The 20676-nt window shown below is 44.3% G+C and overlaps 1 protein-coding gene across 1 annotated transcript in view; it reads right to left on the bottom strand.

The window, feature by feature from the left end:
- PLEKHB2 (pleckstrin homology domain containing B2) overlaps nt 1–20676 on the bottom strand; it is a 43121-nt gene that overhangs the window by 3386 nt on the left and 19059 nt on the right. The window contains exons 2-6 of the mRNA XM_025405117.1: nt 19763–19807; nt 15144–15296; nt 14273–14375; nt 9139–9178; nt 6892–7005 (exon numbers count right to left, since the gene is read on the bottom strand). Of these exons, the coding sequence (XP_025260902.1) occupies nt 6892–7005; nt 9139–9178; nt 14273–14375; nt 15144–15296; nt 19763–19799 (447 nt within the window). The 5' untranslated portion in view covers nt 19800–19807. The remainder of the gene's footprint in view (nt 1–6891; nt 7006–9138; nt 9179–14272; nt 14376–15143; nt 15297–19762; nt 19808–20676) is intronic.

Raw genomic sequence — 20676 nt, 5'->3', positions numbered from 1 at the left:
CAGTTTTGAGGCCCTGGCTTATGAATACACAAAAGCACAGCACATAAGCCAACACTTAAGTCCTAATTAGCAAGAATCAGGCTGTATCTCTAGTGCCTGCATCTGCTCTGGTCACCATCTCTGTGTGCTTAGGGCAGCCATGTGAACATTATTAATTATCTTACACTCCAAGACAATAGTTATTATGTAGGCAGAAGTAGTGGCCTTGTTTGTTTCTTGTGCTGCTGCTCCCCTTGCTGCTGTACCATACACCCTCCTGATGAGGTGTACATCTATGGTGCCTCATGGTTCAGGCACTGCTGAGTAAAGAAAATGGGAAGGAAGAGTTTGATATTAGCCCCTACCGAAGCATATGAAGAAGCGTCTTAGCTGCTTTCATTGAAAAATTCCTGGCCAGTGTGTGGGCTTTTCTTATCACTGCTGCTTATCAGCATGGCAAAAGTCTCATCTTCGGACTGCAAGTCTTGACGGCCTTAGTTATAGTGGCCTTACTGCATGTGGAGCTAACCCCAGGAAGATGGAGTGACACTCTCTGGAGGATTAGGTGGTCTCCTCCAATGTGGGTTGATGGGCTCCTGAACTCTTTCCTTTAACCATGCAGAGAGTCTACACTGCCAATGATCATGTGCCACAACTCTATAGATGTGGAAATTCAAAATATTCAAAATATTCTGAAATAGTTTCCATTGAAAGGAAATAGAAAAGCGGTCTGGTGCCACGCTCCGGTTAAGAGAACTAGTAGATGGCTCACAAGAACACTCTGTCGCTACTGTCTGTGCCTCTGTCACAGCAAATATCCTGATCCTTCAGTTTTAAGGGTGCAGGGCCATTTTCCTCCCTTTCTTACTGGTAGTTCTCAAGATTACTGTATGATATGCTGGGAAGGCAATATCCTGATAATCAAGTGACATTGGTCAGAACAGCCCAGGCTCTGTTATAGTCCCTGCTCAAAACAGAATGGTCTTTAACGCTTGTGTCCAGCAAACCACATCCTGGGAGAAAACTCAACGTGGGCTTCTTTCTGGGGTCCCTCAGTTGTAGTGCAAGTGAAGCGTTTACAGTCAAAACTCCATCCATCTGCTCTGGGTAGCCTTCCTGATCTTGTGGTAGTGGTTCATATTGAATCCTAGACTTCTGTTGTCTTTTGTTTGCTATTTGTAAGTAATAAATTCACTTCATGGAATTTATCTATGAATGTATTTGGCCTCATTGTACTCAGAAAAGTTGGTAGCCATTGCACAGTGAACCCGCTTCATAATTGATGAAAACACCTATGGACCCCTTGTGCCACAGCAAGGAGGTTCATTCAGCCAAACATAAACTTCATGTTTATAAAACCTTGTAGCACAATTATTACCATGTGGGAGGCCTTTAACAATGGTGATGCTGATTTGAAAAACTCTGAAGGAAGAAATTTACCCAAATGGGTTGGGTACAAGGGAGTTCCTCCTAATTCCAAGAAACCCTTACTCCCCTCCACCTAAAAAGAGTGGAGAGGCCGGGTGCAGTGGCTCAGGCCTGTAATTCGAGCACTTTGGGAGACTGAGGTGGGCAGATCACAAGGTCAGGGGTTCAAGACCAGCCTGACTAACATGGGGAGGCCCCATCTCTACTAAAAATACAAAAATTAGCTGGGCTGGTGGCAGGTACCTGTAATCCCAGCTACTCAGGAGGCTGAGGCAGGAGAATCGCTTAAACCCGGGAGGCGGAGGTTACAGTGAGTCTAGACAATGCCACTGCACTCCAGCCTGGGTGACAGGGCAAGTCTCCGTCTCAGGGAAAAAAAGAAACAAAAAAGTGGATAAGAAATGAAACAGGTTTAAAATTTCAACTAATTGGAAATGCAAGTTTACAAAAATAATATTTAAAATAAAAAGTTAAATGAGTGCTCATTGAATTTTATGCCTCCACAAAATAGGTTGTGAGTTAACTTCCACATTTATTGAAAGCCACCAAAGTTGGGAAGCTTCCGTGTCTCAAATTCACATGTGGCTGAAATAAGAATTATACCTGGGGATACCCCAAAGTTTAAATATGGTATCCCCTATGATATTATGAGGAATTACTGTACATAAATCAGGTTGTCTACCTTTAACTCTGAAAATCATATTATCTTGCCTAAATTCTCCATAACGCATCGCTCCACAGTGTCCTATAGTGGACATGGCTTTTCTGACCAATAAGCACTAAAATTAAGTGTGTGCGACTCACCTATGTTCTTATCAAAATGGAAATCCCCGAATCCCACCAGTTAGAATAATATGACAGAATGTCAGATTTATGGAATACATAAGTTTTCTGTAAGATTATTAGGTATTGATTCCATTTTATTAATGGATATCAATATATATAGATTACCTATTTCTCCTGTGTTTTAGTATTAATAGATTGTGTCTTTTAATTCATCTAGTTGGTCTAAGTTACCAAGTTTGTGGGTTATGGAGATTGTAATATTCTTTATGATTTTATCATCCATGGGCTCTCTAATATAAAGGCTTCTTTTAATTCTTAAATTATTAGGTTGGTGCAAAAGTAATTGTGATTTTGGACCATGAATTTTAAATTTGTATAACTAGGCTGCAACACATCTTTATTAATCAAAATAGAACCCATTACAATGGGCTGGGCACAGTGGTTCACGCCTGTAATCCCAGCACTTTGGGAGGCTGAGGCAGGCGGATCAGGAGGTCAGGAGTTTGAGACCAGCCTGACCAACATGGTGAAATCTCGTCTCTACTAAAAAGACAAAAAGTAGCCGGGAGTGGTGGCATGTGCCTGTAATCCCAGCTACTCAAGAGGCTGAGGCAGGAGAATCTCTTGAACCCAGGAGGCAGAGGTTGTGGTGAGCCGAGATTGCACCCTTGCACTCTGGCCTGGGTGACAGAGTGAGACTCTGTCAAAAAAAAAAAAAAAAAAAGAAAAAAAGAAAAAAAAGGAAAAGAAAAGAAACCATTACAATGAATACATTTTTGCCAATGAGAAATAAACTTGTTTATTCTGTGCTTTCAAGGTTGGATGAACTCTTGAAAAGCGTTTTCTACATCCTGCTGGTTGCGTACTTGTTTTCCCTGCAAAAACTTGTCAAGATGCTTAAAGAAGTGGTAGTTGGTTGGCGAGAGGTCAGATGAATATGGCAGATGAGACAAAACTTCATAGCCCAGTTTATTCAACTTTTGAAGCCCTGGTTGTATGACATGTGGTCAGGCGTTGTGGAGATTTGGGCCCTTCCTGTTGACCAGTGCCGGCTCCAGGTGCTGCAGTTTTCCGTGCATCTCTTCGATTAGCTTGGCATACATCTCATATGTAATAATTTCACCAGGATTCAAAAACTGTAGTGGATCAGAAGACCGGCAGCTGACCACCAAACAGTGACCATGACCTTTTATTGGTGCAAGTTTGACGTTGGGAAGTGGTTTGGAGCTTCTTCTGAGTCCAGCCACTGAGTTGGCTGTTGTATGAAATCCACTTTTCGTGGCATGTCACAATCTGATTAAGAAATGGTTGATTGTTGTTTCATAGACTAAGAGAAGATGACACCTCAAAAGGATGGTTTTTAAAATATTTGGTCAACTCAGGAGGCACCCACTTATCAAGATTTTTCAACTTTCCAATTGGCTTCAAATGCCGGATGACCGTAGAATGGTCGACATTCAGTTCTTCGCCAACTTCTTGTGTAGCTGTGAGAGGATGGAATTCAGTGGTTGTTCTCAATTGGTCGTTATCAACTTTCGATGGCTGCCCACTTCACTCCTCATCTTCAAGGCTCTCGCCTCCTTTGCAAAACTTCTTGAACCACTGTGATGTACATTAATTAGCAGTTCCTGGGCCAAATGCATTGATGTTGTGAGTTGTCTTCCCTGCTTTAGGACCCATTTTGAACTCTAATAAGAAAGTGGCTTGAATTTGCTTTTGCTCTGACATCATTTTCATAGTCTAAAATAAATAAGTAATAAGTCATTAGCAAAAAAAAAAAAAGCAAGAAATGCCCATTAGAATGATGAATCACATAACCACATTTATTTAAGAGGATATTCCAGTATCAAACAGCAAATTCTAAGAATGCAAAACTGCCATTACTTTTGTACTCATCTTAGAGTGATTTGTATGATTTCTTTTTTTCTTTGTTAGCCTGGCTTGATAGTTACCAATTTTGTTGATCTTTATGAAGAAACAGCTATTGTTCTATTGAGTTCTTCTGTTGATTTTCTGTGTTCAGTGCCATTGACTTGTCATCTTGTTTTTATTTCTTTTGAGTGAATTTGGCTTATATTGTTCTTTTTTCTTTTTCTTTTTCTTTTTTTTTTGAGACTTAGTCTCGCTCTGTTGCCCAAGTGACCTCACTCTGTCGCACTAGGTCAGGAGATCGAGACCATCCTGGCTAACATGGTGAAACCCCGTCTCTACTAAAAAATACAAAAAATTCACCGGGCGTGGTGGCGGCACCTGTAGTCCCAGCTACTCGGGAGGCTGAGGCAGGAGGATGGGGTGAACCCAGGAGGTGGAGCTTGCAGTGAGCCAAGATCGCACCACTGCACTCCAGCGTGGGCGACAGAGTGAGACTCCGTCTCAAAAAAAAAAAAAAGGAAAAAGAAAACAGATGTTGTCATTTAAAATCTCCCAAAAAAGAAACCTCTAGGACCTGATAGTTTCACTGGAGATTTCTACCAAATTTTAAAGAAGAATTAACTCCAGTTCTACACAATTTCTCCCAGAAAAGAAAAGAGCAGAAAACACTTTCCGATTTATTCTATAAGGTCAGTATTGCCTTGATAAAATAAGACAAAGCACAAAGACAGAAAACTATAGACCAATATCCTTCATAAATATAGATGCAAAAATCCTTAACAAATATTAGCAAATTGAATTCCGCAATAAATAAAAAGAATCATACACCATGACCAAGTAGGTTTTATTACAGGGAATGCAAGGCTGGTTCAGTATGTGAAAGCCAAACACTATAATCCACCATATTAGCAGGCTAAAAAGAAAAACAAAACCTCACAATCATATTAATTACTGTAGAAAAAGTATTTAACAAAATCACTTTGGGAGGCCGAGGCAGGAGGATCACTTGAGGCCAGGAGTTCAAGACCACCCTGGGCAACAGAGCAAGACCCCGTCTCTACCAAAAAAAAATTTTTTTTTGCAGCCGTGGTGGCTCAGGAGGCTGAGGCAGGATGATTGCCTCAGCCCAGGGAATTCCAGGCTGAAGTGAGCTAATGATAGTACCATTGCACTCCATCCTGGGCAAGAGAGTGAGTCTTCATCTCTGGGTGGGGAGGGAGGGGAGGGGAGGGGAGGAGAGGGGAGGGGAAGGGAGGGGAGGGGAGGGGAGGAAGGCAGGAAGGAAGGCAAGAAGGCAGGCAGGAAGGCAGGCAACTGACACCCCGTCACGATAAACACTCCTGGAAACTAGAAAAAGGGAATTCCTAAACCTGATGAAGAATAAATATAAAAAACCTCTAGCTAACAGCATACTTAATGAATGCATTAAATACTAAATAAATGCATACGTAAAAACTAAATTCAACACTAATTAAATACTGAATTAAACAGTACATTAATACTAAATGAATGCATACTTAAAACTGAATACATTGGCCGGACGCGGTGGCTCACGCCTATAATCCCAAAACTTTGGGAGGCAGAGGTGGGTGGATCATGAGGTCAGGAGATCGAGACCACCCTGGCTAATATGGTGAAACCCCATCTCTACTAAAAATGCAAAAAAAAAAAAAAAAAAAAAATTTAGCTAGGCATGGTGGCAGGTGCCTGTAGTCCCAGCTACTCGGGAGGCTGAGGCAGGAGAATGGCGTGAACCCGGGAGGTGGAGCTTGCAGTGAGCCAAGATCATGCCACTGCACTCCAGCCTGGGCGACAGAGTGAGACTCTGTTTCAAAAAAAAAAAAAAGAAAAACATTGAATACATGCCCCCTAAAATCAGGAACAAGGCAAGGATGTCTTCTCTCACTGCTGCTATTCAACATAATATCTGAAGGTCTAACCAAGGCAATAAGGCAAGGTAAGGAAACAGAAGGCATACAAGTTACAAAGAAAACTGTTCCTATTTGTAGATGACATGATTGCCTATGTAGTATACCCCAAAGAATCTACAGAAAAAGGAACTAGAGTAAGTGAGCTTAGAAAGTTTACCAGTGCCAGCCAGGCGCCGTGGCTCACGCCTGTAATCCCAGCACTTTGGGAGGCAGAGGCAGGTGGATCACCTGTGGTCAGGAGTTCGAGAGCAGCCTGGCCATCATGGTGAAACCCCACCTCTACTAAAAAGACAAAAAATTAGCCGGGCATGGTGGCAAGCGCCTGTAATCCCAGCTACTCGGGAGGCTGAGGCAGGAGAACCGCTTATACCCGGGAGGCAGAGGTTGCAGTGAGCCGAGATAGTGCCACTGCACTCCAGCCTGGGCAAGAACAGCAAAACTCCGTCTCAAAGAAAAAAAAAAAAAAAAAGCAGTGTGTTCCACACAACAGACTTACATACAAACCAGCTCAGTCAGCACTCCAAGCACCCCAACAAGAGGACATCCCAAAGTATTTGACATGATTTTTGTAAGGATTATTTTCCCCAAAATATAGCATTTTTTTCTGACTATAAGGAGAATTCGAGTAATTCATTCCATATAAACTACAGATCATCAAAATCTCATTACCCAAAGCAACTATCATTAACATGATGCATTTTTAGATCTTAAAAACTTGTTACACATTAATACAGCATATTACAATGTGCTGAACTATATAAAATAGTTGCTTTATTTCATGAAAACAAAAGTAGTAAGAAATCATCTGTTTTAAGAAGAAAAGGTTTAGAGTACATTTCTAATTTCATTCAAAAAACAAAGCAGGACAGCAGCAGAGATCCCAAGCTTCCCTCACCTGAAGGCTCAGGGTTCTCCCTACCTCAGGGGCCGGTGCAGCATAGGCCGTGTATGGTGGAGGCGAGGAAACCACGGATGTCTCATCAGTCATGACTGCAGAGCCCACATACGCCTGCGGGAGAGAGGAGAGGGTGAGGGCAGGACAGCTTCCTAGCACCTGTGTGCTCAATGATGCTGTGCATTGTCCCTTTTATTTAGCAAATTAAAAAATTTAAAAGACAAACAGATATATAGCTCTCTGCAAAATAGCAAAAACTTTCCCGGTCCAGCGGGGGCCCCCAGCCCTACTCTGGAATCCTCTAAATGCAGGAGCGAAGTAGTCCTCACTCAGCCCCTAACAGGATTACAGCTCTCACAGCCAGGAAGGCACTCAGAGGCCCCACTGTTACCCAATGCCTTTTAAAAGATGTTACTTCAGGCCAGGTGCAATGGCTCACATCTGTAATCCCAACACTTTGGGAGGCTGGGTGAGAGGATCGCGAGAGCCCAGGAGTTCCAAGGCCAGCCTAGGCAACAGAGGGAGAGCCCATCTCTACAAACAACAAGAAATTAACTGGGCATGGTGCTTATGGCCCCAGCTACTCAAGGGGCTAAATCTCAAGGATCACTTGAGCCCGGGAGCTGCAGACTGCAGTGAGCCAAGATCGAGTCACTGCACTCCAGCCCAGGCAACAGGGTGAGACTCTGTCTCCAAAGAAATAAAGATGTCACAGCACTCTCAACAGTCCTTTATTCACAAATAAAAACCCTACAATCTAAAACGTATCAGAGATATGTCCTATACACAGTCTGTTTTTTACCTTAAAAAACAAAATTCTTCATTAAATTACTCCCCAATGTAATTTAAAGAAAAACATGTTAGCTCTTCAAAAAAAAAAAAAATGTGGCCAGGTGCAATGGCTCACGCCTGTAATCCCAGGATTTTGGGAGGCCGAGGTAGGCAGATCACGAGGTCAGGAGTTCAAGACCAGCCTGACCAACATGGTGAAACCCCATCTCTACTCAAAATACAAAAACTAGCCGGGTGTGGTGGCATGCTCCTGTAATCCCAGCTATTCAGGAGGCTGAGAAAGGAGAACTGCTTGAATCCGGGAGGCAAAGGTTGCAGTGAGCCAAGATCGCTCCACTGCACTCCAGCCTGGGCGACAGAGTAAGATGGTCTCAAAAAAAAAAAAAAAATTCACACAAAGAATCATTTGTGGAGCTTGCCCTTAACTATATGGATCGTTAATACTAATTTTACCCCAAAAAAAGGATTTTCATGAAGAAAAGGTAACCGCGGCTGTAGAGTAAGCTTAGAATGAAGTTGTGTTGTGCTAACAAAAGAAGAGAACACTGATGCTTCGATATTAAGCCTTTTACTTTCTTCTCCCACATGCACACATTCTTCTGTAAGCTTGATCCACCTTCTTCTTTTCTTACAAAGATAAAGGAAGGGAAAATCCCATCTAAAGAATGAAAACTCTGACCAGAGTAACACTCCCTTGATCCCTGACAGATAAAGATGGCATTACAAGGCTCTTACAAATGAGGTTCACTGTCTCTGTGACCTCCTAAGGCCAGAAACAGGACGAGAGACAAGTACAAGTCACAAAAATGTTTGTTTCACAAGGCTGAGCTCCTATGCACGAAAAGGATCCTGCAGTTCTTTCTAAGCCTTTACTGCAAACCACAGCAGAATTCAAAGTGTTGCAGAACTTTGAGAAATACACACGTTTCTAGAAAGCAACACTGGAACAAGCATGCTTGTGTGAGGAGGGTGCTTCCTGCCAAAAACGTTTGACAAACCCAGCTTGCTCACTGTTGGTGAAAGGCGCCTGCCCAGTGCTACCTGCCCATTCACAGCTGGATGGCCAAGAAACCCATTTTCCCCATTCTCCAATTGTTACATAAGACCATGTGAAAACATTACTGGTGGCCAGGTGTGGTGGCTCACGCCTGTAATCCCAACACTTTGGGAGGCGAAAGTGGGAGGATCACTTGAGCCCAGGAGTTTGATACCAGCATGGGTAACATAGTGAGACCTCGTCTCCACAAAAACATTTTTCTAAATAAGCTAGGCATGGCAGCATGGGCCTATAGTCCCAGCTACTGGGAAGGGGAGGCTGAGGTGGGAGGACCATTTCAGCCCAGAGGTAGAAGCTGCAGTGAGCTGAGATAGCACCACTGCACTCAAGCCTGGGTGAGTGACACCTTGTCAAAAAAAAAAAAAAAAAATTATAGGTGATTGTCATTAGTAACTTACTGTGTTTGTTCTAGAATCCTGGAGTGTAAATTTCCAGGCCCTGGAGAAAAGAAAAAGGGTACTTTATTTAAGGCAATCCAGTATTTCAATGATTCTCAAACCAGAGTTGGCATCAGAATTCTTGAAAAGATCTGTTTAAAGAACAGGTCTTCAGGCCTTGCCCCAAACCACTTGAGACATGCACTAGGAATATATATTTTTAAAAATTACATCCATAATAGATACATAATATTTAAAACATAATCTATACTGTATTTTTTACTTTTTAATAAATGTGAAATGCACTGCCACTTGCTTTGTCAGTTCATGGCATACACACAGATCTTCTTCCTTTTTAACAGCTATATAATATTCCATGATACAAGTAAATTTAGATTATTAGCAATTTTCAACATTAAAAAGAATGCTGGAGACCGGATGTAGTGCCTCATGCCTGTAATCCCAGCACTTTGGGAGGCCAAGGCAGGGAGATCACTTGAGCCCAGGAGTTCAAAACCAGCCTGGGCGGCCGGGCGCGGTGGCTCAAGCCTGTAATCCCAGCACTTTGGGAGGCCGAGGCGGGCGGATCACGAGGTCAGGAGATCGAGACCACCCTGGCTAACATGGTGAAACCCCGTCTCTACTAAAAATACAAAAAACTAGCCGGGCGTGGTGGCGGGCGCCTGTAGTCCCAGCTACTCGGAGGCTGAGGCAGGAGAATGGCCTGAACCTGGGAGGCGGAGCTTGCAGTGAGCCGAGATCGCGCCACTGCACTCCAGCCTGGGTGACACAGCGCGAGACTCCGTCTCAAAAAAAAAAAAAAAAACCAGCCTGGGCAACATAGTGAAATCCTAGCTCTACAAAAAATACAAACATTAGCTGGGCATGGTGGCACATGCCTGTAGTCCCAGCTACTTGGGAGGCTGAGGTGGGAGAATGGCTTGCGCCTGGGAGGTCGAGGCTATAGTGAGCCAAGATCACACCAGTGGACTCCCGCCTGGATGACAGAGAGAGGCTCTATCTCAAGAAAAAGAAAAAAAAAAAAAGAAGAAAAGAATGCTATTAACATCCCTATTACCCTTGCACTCTTATGTAGACATTTCCATAGGGCAAATTCCAAAGACTGAAAATGCCACATCAAAGGATATAAACATAATTTATTTCAGCAGGTATTGCCAAATGGCCCTGCAAAACTATTCTAACAATCTCTATACCTACCTACTTTCCACTATATTGTCAAAGAAACTAGATATCTGAATCTTAAGTATCACAAGAGCTTTCTTAATTGATACACAAAAAGCGGTCTCTCACCTGGGCGCAGTGCCTCACACCCGTAATCCCAGCACTTTGGGAGGTCGAGGTAGGTGATCACCTGAGGTCAGGAGTTTGAGACCAGCCTGGTCAACATGGTAAAACCAAGCTTCTACTAAAACCACAAAATTAGCCAGGCGTGGAGGCACGTGCCTGTAATTCCAGCTACTCCAGAGGCTGAGGCAGGAGAATTGCTTGAACACAGGAGGCAGAGGTTGAAATGAGTGGAGATTATGCCATTGCACTCTAGCCTGGGCGACAAGAGCAAAACTCCATCTCAAAAAACAAAAAAAGTGTTCTCTTGAGCACTCCCTCACTCCTTTACCTCTTACTTTTTTTACGGACCCTATCCCTCTTATCTTCATCAATTCCTTTTATGTTTTATTCTCATTTTACTATCTCCCTGAGTTGAAAGATGCATTCATTTATTTTCAAGTGTTCTCGCTTTTTTTTTTTTTTTGAGATGGAGTCTCGCTCTGTCACCCAGGCTGGAGTGCAGTGGCGCGATCTTGGCTCACCGCAATCTCTGCCTCCCAGGTGCAAGCAATTCTCCTGCCTCAGCCTCCGAGCAGCTGGGATTACAGGTGCCCACCACCACGCCCAGCTAATTTTTGTATTTTTAGTAGAGACGAGTTTCACCATGTTGGCCAGGCTGGTCTCGAGCTCCTGACCTCAGGTGATCCATCCATCTTGGCCTCCCAAAGTGCTGGGATTACAAGCGTGAGCCACCGTGCCCGGCCAAGTGTTCTGGCTTTCTATGGAATGCAGTTAAGTTGCAAAATTCCCCAACTGATTTTGTATGCAGCATTCCATTGTCATTCACTTTGCTAAAGGGTATCATACTGGATTATTCATGTATCTTATATAGATTTTGTTGTCATTTCAGGTGGAAGAGTCTAGTGTGGCCTTTGGTCTGCAAATTCTGTTCGATTATTTCAGAACATTTCTCTTGCCCTGAATTTCTAATTACCTCTTTTGGGTTCTATACTTTATGAACATCAATAATCTTTCTGAACTCTTTTTAGTCCAACGTATCTCTGATCTTTTCATCTTTTTCCCCTCACTGAGAGTATCTCCAGTCTTTCCCTCCATGCCAGTGATTCACTTTTCGTTTGGGGTTGTATGCAAGGGAAGACCACTTTCCTCAGATGATAATGTGAATGGCACCCTCCTGACAGCGACAGACACAAAAGAGGAGAAAAGAAACGTAAATCTCTGCCCTCACACAGCATATATTCTAATGAAAGCAGATGATGAACAAGAGAAACAGCTGGTAGCTGGTGAGTGTGTACGGGGACAGGGAGATGTAATTTTAAATATGGTGGTCAGCAAAGCATTCCTGAAGACTCTGCTTCTGTTCCTTGGGTTTTATTTCCCTCCACTCTAGGAGCTTTTCCTGAGGCTTGCATTTTCCTTTTCTTATTTTTCCTTCATGGTATATCTGCATAGTTGCCAAGCCACTTCCTTACATCCTGCTCATGTTTAACATGGGACGTGATATCTAAAACTTGTTTGCTCTCATAAAGCATGAGTTATTTCTCCTTGACACTCTTCCTACCTAATCTGGTATCAACTGGTAGTTCCACCCTGTTCCACCTCAGTCCAGCCCAGCAACAGTTTGATGGCTAGGTGTCACCCTCACAATCAACATTCTGTAATATGAGGGCAGAGCGCTAGAAGAGAAGGAAATCTCTTCTGAGAATGAGTAAGTCTTTTCTGAAAAATCTGGGTCCTACACTCTCTTCTGAGCATATTCCTTTGAATGTCCCATGCTCGTGCTCACTTCACCAGCCAGAAAATTACCCAACTCCTGTGAGCTTCAGTGCCTTTCAGTGCCCTGCAATGATGAGTCCTGGGAGAATCGTCCAGCCTCTGCTGAGGCCCCAAGGACATCACATTCTCAAGAACTTTTTTCCTTAGCTTCTCCAAAAAGTAACTTACACTTCATCAGCATCACTGCAGACTACAGGGTAATACCGAAAATCTGCAAGATTTAATTAACTGATCTAGTCACTGCTTCCGGGATTCGGTAGGATCAAAAAACATCTCAGTAGAATCATCTCTTTCTTTCTTTAGCTGTTTGTAGTTTGTGCTTGAGATCAAACTTCTTTATTTGGTCACACCATTGAAATGTTTTCCCCTGAGGGAAGATGATCCAATCCACTTCACCGTCTTTCTCAAAGGTCTCTATTGTGGGTTGAATTGCGTCCTCATGAAAAAGATATGCATAAATCCTAATGGTCCCTGGAATGGGACCTTATTTGGAAACAGGATATTTGCATATGGAATCAAACTAAGATAAGGTCACAGTGAATGAAGGTGGGTCCTTAATCCATTATGATTGGTGTCCTTTTTAAGAAAAGAGAATTCTGGACACAGATACAGCAGAAGGCGGCCACGTGACAACAGAGGCAGAGACCAGAGTGATGTGGCTGCCAGCCAAGGAACACCAAGGACTACCAGAAACCACTAGAAGCCAGGAAGAGGCAAGAAAGGATCCTACCCAGCATCTCAGAGGGAGCAAGGACCTGCTGACACACTGATTCCAGACTTGCAGCCTCCGGAACTGAGAGGCAATGAATTTCTGCCATTTCTGTCACTCAGTGTTCAGCCATTTGTCACAGGAGCCCTAGGAACTGAGTTTCCTCACTCTTTACTTTCTTGCTTTTCTGGTCATTTTATTTCAACTATGCCTATTACCCACTGTGAATCTAATAATGAAAGAGAGCATGATGACCCCATCAAAAAGTGGGCAAAGGCTATGAACAGACACTTCTCAAAGGAAGACATTTATGCAGCCAACTGACACATGAAAAAATGCTCATCATCACTGGTCATCAGAGAACCGCAAATCAAATCCACAGTGAGATACCATCTCACACCAGTTAGAATGGCGATCATTAAAAAGTCAGGAAACAACAGGTGCTGGAGAGGATGTGGAGAAATAGGAACACTTTTACACTGTTGGTGGGACTGTAAACTAGTTCAACCATTGTGGAAGACAGTGTGGCGATTCCTCAAGGATCTAGAACTAGAAATACCATTCGACCCAGCCATCTCATTACTGGGTACATACCCAAAGGATTATAAATCATGCTGCTATAAAGACACATGCACACGTATGTTTACTGGGGCACTATTCACAATAGCAAAGACTTAGAACCAACCCAAATGTCCATCAATGATAGACTGGATTAAGAAAATGTGGCACATATACACCATGGAATACTATGCAGCCATAAAAAAAGGATTAGTTCATGTCCTTTGTAGGCACATGGATGAAGTTGGAAACCACCATTCTGAGCAAACTATCGCAAGGACAAAAAACCAAACACCGCATGTTCTCACTCATAAGTGGGAACTGAACAGTGAGAACACTTGGACACAGGGTGGGGAACATCACACACTGGGGCCTGTCTTGGGGTGGGGGGACGGGGGAGGGATAGCATTAGGACATACACCTAATGTAAATGACTAGTTAATGGGTGCAGCACACCAACATAGCACATGTATACATATGTAACAAACCTGCACGTTGTGCACATGTACCCTAAAACTTAAAGTATAATAATAAAAAAAAGACAAAAGAAAAAAAAAGAGAGAGTATGACGAGACTGCTATTCCTTTCTGCCATTTTCTCCACAATTCGATAGGCCCAGGCAGTCTCAGGGAGGCGGAAACCAGAATTGGAAAAGCGACTCTTGCATTTCTCTCACACATCCACTGAGTCCCTTATTCTGACGCCTGAAAGAGAACTCCACGCCCATTCTTTTCATTTTTTGGTAATCAGAAGTTAAAATAGAAAATACTTTTTAAATTAAACACGTAAGAAAGCAAAACTTACAAGCAATCGTCTGTGCTTTCTGCACAAAGACTAATTGTTTTCCCATCTCGACAAACAATCTGGAGCATGCAGTCTTTTGACTTTCCATCTGGAGGCTGAATATCTATGAAAAATAAGCAGAAGAAAAGAACCTTTTTCAGGATTTCTTCTTACATTTTCTAAGAACTACCAGCTCAGAGAAGCAAAGGACTAGACAAAAAACCAAGCGCTACATCTATGAAAGAACCCCCTGCCTTTCCAATAATGCAGAAAGAAAGAACATAGCTAGGCTGACTGACAGGACCAGCTGCCAAGATGACGTCTACAAAATGTATTCGGCTCACTGCAACCTCTGACTCCCGGGTTCAAGCAATTCTCTGCCTCGGCCTCCCAAGTAGCTGAGATTACAGGCACCTGCCACCACACCTGGCTAATTTTTTTGTATTTTTAGTAGAGATGGGATTTCACCATCTTGGCCAGGCTGGTCTTGAACTCCTGACCTCGTGATCCACCCACCTCGGCCTCCCAGTGCTGGGATTACAGGCATGAGCCACCACACCCGGCCAACATCCCAGATTTTAAGCAATTGATTGCAGTCACCATCAAACAGAAGCCAGTCTCTGAGTACAAAATCAACAGTCTAGGGTGGCCTGTGCTTCTTGAGGTTCCCAGCGCTCTGGTTCTGTCTCCATGAGAAGAAGAGACGTGGACTGTGAGTTTAACTCAGGTGAGAAAATTGATTTGCCCCGACCATGTGGTTCACAATCTCCTCTGAGATGGAGCCCTTCTTCAATCTGTTAATGAAAGCGGAACGGGGAAGGAAGAGGACCCAGTTCCCACCGAGACAGAGGAAGAGCAGAAGACAGAAGTTGGCCAAGACAGGCCAGCTCACCCCGACATTCCTGCCCCGTGCGGATGTTGATACAGTCCACTGGCATGTGGACCTTATCCTCCATATTCTGCCGAGTCTGGTCATCATAATAGATTAGGTGACCATCCGACCACAGATCAAACCAGTTCTTCTTCCAGCGCTTCAAAATAGTACCTGGAAAAAAATAGTAAGGTTGGGTTTTTTTTAGAGACAGAGTCTTATTATTTCACCCAAGTTGGAATGCAGTGGCTCTTCACAAACATGATCACAGCTCACTGCAGCCTTGAACTCCTGGGCTCCAGCAATCCTCCCACTTCAGCCTCCCGTTTAGCTGCAACTGCAGGCACATGCCGCCATGCCCAGCTGAAAGGTTGGCTTCCAGCCAAAAGAGCAAGGACACAGTCACAGCAGAAACAAAAAGAACTCTTCCCCTGACCCCTTAATGACACCTGTGCAGAATTACCCAAAGCAGTCCCTCAGAATGAAAGTGAAAGCCGAGCCCAGGGCCCACCCACTGGTGCGTCAGCAGGCTGCATGCAGCACACATTGGCAACAGAGAATGCTGCCAACCAACTTAGAAGTCCCAACACTTTCAAATTAAGGTGTTTTTTTTTTAATTAAAAAAAAAAAAAAAAAGCTTGATTTTCAGCAAATGAAACATATCTAACATTTAATTCCTCATACAGTACTAAACTTTAAACCTTTCAAACTTTTCAAGTTTCTAAATTTCCAAATATTGTCTACATTTGCTAGATCAGAAAATGCTGGACTGTAAAGTCTCTATATGCAAATAAAAATAATACCTACCTCTTTGAAGAAACACATTTCGGCCAGGCACAGTGGCTCACGCATGTAATCCCAGCACTTTGGGAGACCAAGGCGGATAGATCACTTGAGGCCAGGAGTTCGAGACCAGCCTGGACAAGACGATGAAATCCCGTCTCTACTAAAACTACAAAAAACTAGCTGGGCATGGTGGCGGGCGCCTGTAATCCCGGCTACTAGGGAGGCTGAGGCAGGAGAATCGCTTGAACCCAGGAGGTGGAGGTTACAGTGAACCGAGATCACACCACTGCTCTCCAACCTGGGGGACAGAGCAAGACTCTGTCAAAAAAAAAAAAAAAAAAAAACACAACACATTTTTTTCCTTGTCCTTAAGAGCTTTCACAGATATTCTTTCCTACCATTTCCCACAGGAAGCCTACAGTGTGGAAGGCACCCCTGATGCATACACTGGATAAATGAGCACAGCAGGATATAGACCAGGCCCTGCCTGGCCTCTCACGCTGTGCACATCCTACTACCTCACATATTTCTGTCAGCTTGAGCGAATTCAACCTTTCATTTGTGATCTTGGACCAGGTATTTAACTTTATAAAACAGTAATTTCCTTGACTGCATGAAGGGAAAACCCCTGCAGTGGACTTAAAGGCCAGTTATAGCTCCGGTCATCTCTGTACCTTCCTCACATCCACTCACTGCCCACTACACCTTCTGTTCCTGTACACCTCACCCCGTTCTTGGCCAACACACACAATCCCATTTCATGTGCTTCCCTTTATGTTGCCATGCCTGCAACTGGTGTCAACCAGATACGTACCATAAGCCTTCCTGCCAGTATCAGGCACTCTCCTCACCAGGAGGGGTGTCCACTGCACTTGCCCAACTGACCACTAAGTGACACCCAAGCATCCATTTGATTGGCTGCCTGAGCTGTGCAGAAACTGCCAAACACGCTGGGCGCAATGGCTCATCTCTGTAATCCCAGCACTTCGGGAGGTTGAGGTGGAAGGATCGCTTGAGCCCAGGAGTTTGAGACCAGCCTGGGCTACATAGCAAGACCCCATCTCTACAAAGAGCAAAATAGGCAGACATGCTAACACAGGCCAGCAGTCCCAGCTACTTGAGATTCTGAGGCAGGAGGACCACTTGAACCTGGGAGATCAAGGCTGCAGTGAGCAGTTATCACACCACTGCACTCCAGCCTAGGTGACGGGGCAAGACCCTGTCTTGAAAAGAAAAAGAAAAGCCGGACACGGTGGCTCATGCCTGTAATCCCAGCACTTTGGGAGGTCAAGGCGGGCAGACTATGAGGTCGGAGTTCAAGACCAGCCTGGTCAACATGGTGAAACGCCGTCTCTACTAAAGATACAAAAATTAGCCGGGCCTGGTGGTGCACACCTATAATCCCAGCTACTCAGAAGGCTGAGGCAGGAAAATCGCTTGAAGCTGGAGGCAGAAGTTGCAGTGAGCCGAGATCATGCCATTTTGCACTCCAGCCTGAGCGACAAAGACTCTGTCTCAAACAAACAAACAAACAAACAAAAATCCCTACTAAATAGAGCCACAGAAACACAGAGACAGGTGGAACCACTGGGTCAGGGAGTTCTGCCCAAGTATCTCACCTGCCATCAAAGCCCTGGCTGCAGACTCCCAAATCAGGCTGTCCTCCAGAGGCCAGGACCGGGGCCCAACACTGTATGTGGCAATGGCAGGAAAAGAAGTCCTGAGGACGGCTTTGCCTACATGTGACCACATCACATGTGTGTCTCTGCTACTCTACAACCCCATGAATGTAATACATCTCACCTCGTTTTACCGGCATTGATACTTCTACTTTCAGGAAAGAAGGAAAATTAACCCACACGTATGGGGATGGGGTTATGTATAGATAACTCTTCTGAATACACATTTCTGAAACACTCATGGACCAGAATACTGGAAAAGTCTATGTGACTTATTTAAAGTACATCCATTTTATGTACGTCCCCACGCTAGGCACTGATGGGGAGCACAACATTGTCCAAAGGGTCATTGGTCACTATGTTGACAAAGCACTTACATCGAGTTGTGGGGGAGAAGGGAAAGCTTACCCTCAAACAAGGGTGTGGCAGAGCCTGGTGAGAAACACCAAAGGACATCTGAAGGTCCAGCAAAGGAGGGCACACCCTCAAGGTCTGAGCAAGGGTCCCCATGTCGCCTGACTATGGGAGGCTGGGACCACAAAACCCAGGACTAGGAAACTTGGGGCTCCAGGACATCCTTTGTGAAGCTGACACTATGACACCTCTGTCTATTCTAAGACTACAGGACTGTCACAGACAAGGGTGTCTACTCCAAGACTACAGGACTGTCACAGACAAGGGTGTCTACTCCAAGACTACAGGACCATCACAGACAAGGGGGCACACGGTTCAACTCCAGGTTGGGACCATGGAACTCGTCACAGACACACAGGCTGAAGGCCGGTCTCCGGGTGCATACAGTGTCAGTGTTGAAATCACGCAGTTCTGACTTTGAATGTAGGTTTGTCACCCATAGTTTACACTTAGACAAATTACCTAACCTCACTGAATCTCAATTTCTTTAACTGGAAATAATACCACTTACCTATTATACAGCTGTTGTGAGAATTAAGAATATATACATAAAATCTTTTTAACAGGAACACAAACGATTCATAAACAATAGTTTTTAGAAACCATCTCAGGTATGCCATCAATTCTCACTGGTAGACTTGACTTTAGCTGATTTCTGAAAGTATCCCCCATAGATAAACTCACGTCTCTGAACAATCAATGGTATGTGATACAGCTCAGTTTTTGACTAGAATCATAAATGACATAGTAGTCACTTTTCCCTTAACTTCACTCTTTCTAGTATAACAGGATATTCTGCTTGCTCTTTTTTTAAATAAATAAGACTGGTTCTTCCCATTTTAAAACACAGTATGAATCCCACCTGGAGTGACAGCCTCACAGATAAGCAGACAGTGTAGGAAAGATAGGTTTGTGGAGATAAGCCTAGGAAAGTGGATCTTAATCCCATAAAAACAGAACTGAGTCTCTTCTCTAGTCCTTTTGGAGACACAAAAGTTTTGGTTTTAGATAAACTCTGCCTCAGATCAACTCTTCAGCCACATAATTACCAAGACACCAATATCTGAGAATCTGAGTCACTGCTCAATCCCCAGAGGAGAGAGGCAGAGAGACCAGCACCTCTGTGCCAGATCTCAGCTGGGCTCAGGTAGACCCAGGCAGTTCCAGATCCATCATTAACAATAAAGCACGTGGCTGGACACGGTGGCTCACGCTTGTAATCCCAACACTTTGGGAGCCGAGGCAGGCAGATCATCCGAGGTCGGGAGTTTGAGACCAGCCTGGCCATCATGAAGAAACCCCTTCTCTACTAAAAATACAAAATTAGCTGGGTATGGTGGCACATGCCTGTGATCCCAGCTACTCGGGAGGCTGAGGCAGGAGAATCGCTTGAACCCAAGAGGCAGAGGCTGTGGTGAGACGAGATCGCGCCATTGCACTCCACAACAAGAATGAAACTCCATCTCAAAAAAAAAAATAAATAAATAAAGTAAAATAAAATAACTAAAGCACGCTAGTGAGGAGAGCGAAAGCGGCAGGGACTGCCATTGCTTCCTGGTTCCTATCAACTCAGCAACCAAGGAGGGGCTTCATGGTGTGCAAGACAGTTCACAGAGATCTAGGAATGTCCAAGGGAAAACTCAAGGCCACAGCACTCAAAAAACTTTGTTATTTGTTTTTAACCATGATCAGCTTTAAGCAAACAGAAATAGAGATTGCCCTTCGGCAATGCCGACCGCAGGCCGCACATCTTGTACTCACTCTGTCGCAGCAACCAGCCACTCTTCACAAACGCCATCTCTTCACCTACAGAACAAGAACAGGCAGGTTCAAAATCGTACCTAGAAAGAGAATAACCTGTCTGGCCGAGTCTCTATCCTTAGCCCCTTCAGCATCAGCTGAGGAAGAGCCAAGGCCATTTTAGCTCAGTGCCCCCCTGGCATTTAACAAACACCTCCTCAGTGGGGTTCATGTGCCCTGCACTCTGTACCCCCCCACACACTAGCCTTCAGCCTCAGCACCTAGCCCACTTGCGTCTAACACCACACAACAAACATAAAGCAGCCCCAGGGACACAGCATTTAGCTCTGTCAAGGACATGGAGGATTTTCGTGGCTTGCTGGAGCCCTCAGGTGCCTACATTTGGAGTTCCCAGTGGGGTCCACATGGCCCAGGCAGGGGTGCTACACTGGTGTCAGCAGTGAGTGACATGGAGTGGCCAGGTCAGGGCAAAAAAAAACAAAAGTCATCAAGAAAAAGGTTCATAAAGTCAACTCCATAAAAATTTAAATCTTCTGTATGGAAAAAAGCTAAATGTGACTTTAAAACTGATAAATTAGAAGAAACAGTCACAGCTGGGCACAGTGGCTCAGGCTAAGGAGGGTGGATCACCTGAGGTTAGGAGTTCGAGACCAGCCTGTCCAACATGGTGAGACCTCGTCTCTACTAAAAATACAAAAATTGGCCGGGCGCAGTGGCTCATGCCTGTAATCCTAGCACTTTGGGAAGCTGAGGCAGGCAGATCAGGAGGTCAGGAGTTTGAGACCAGCCTGACCAACATGCTGAAACCCCGCCTCTACTAAAAATACAAAAATCAGCTGGGTGTGCTGGTGGGCGCCTGTAATCCCAGCTACTCAGGAGGCTGAGGTAGGAGAATCGCTTGAACCCGGGAGGCG

This window comes from Theropithecus gelada, chromosome 12 (genome assembly GCF_003255815.1).
Source record: "Theropithecus gelada isolate Dixy chromosome 12, Tgel_1.0, whole genome shotgun sequence".
Lineage (NCBI taxonomy): Eukaryota > Metazoa > Chordata > Mammalia > Primates > Cercopithecidae > Theropithecus > Theropithecus gelada.
This window is presented reverse-complemented; position numbering and strand designations above follow the sequence as displayed.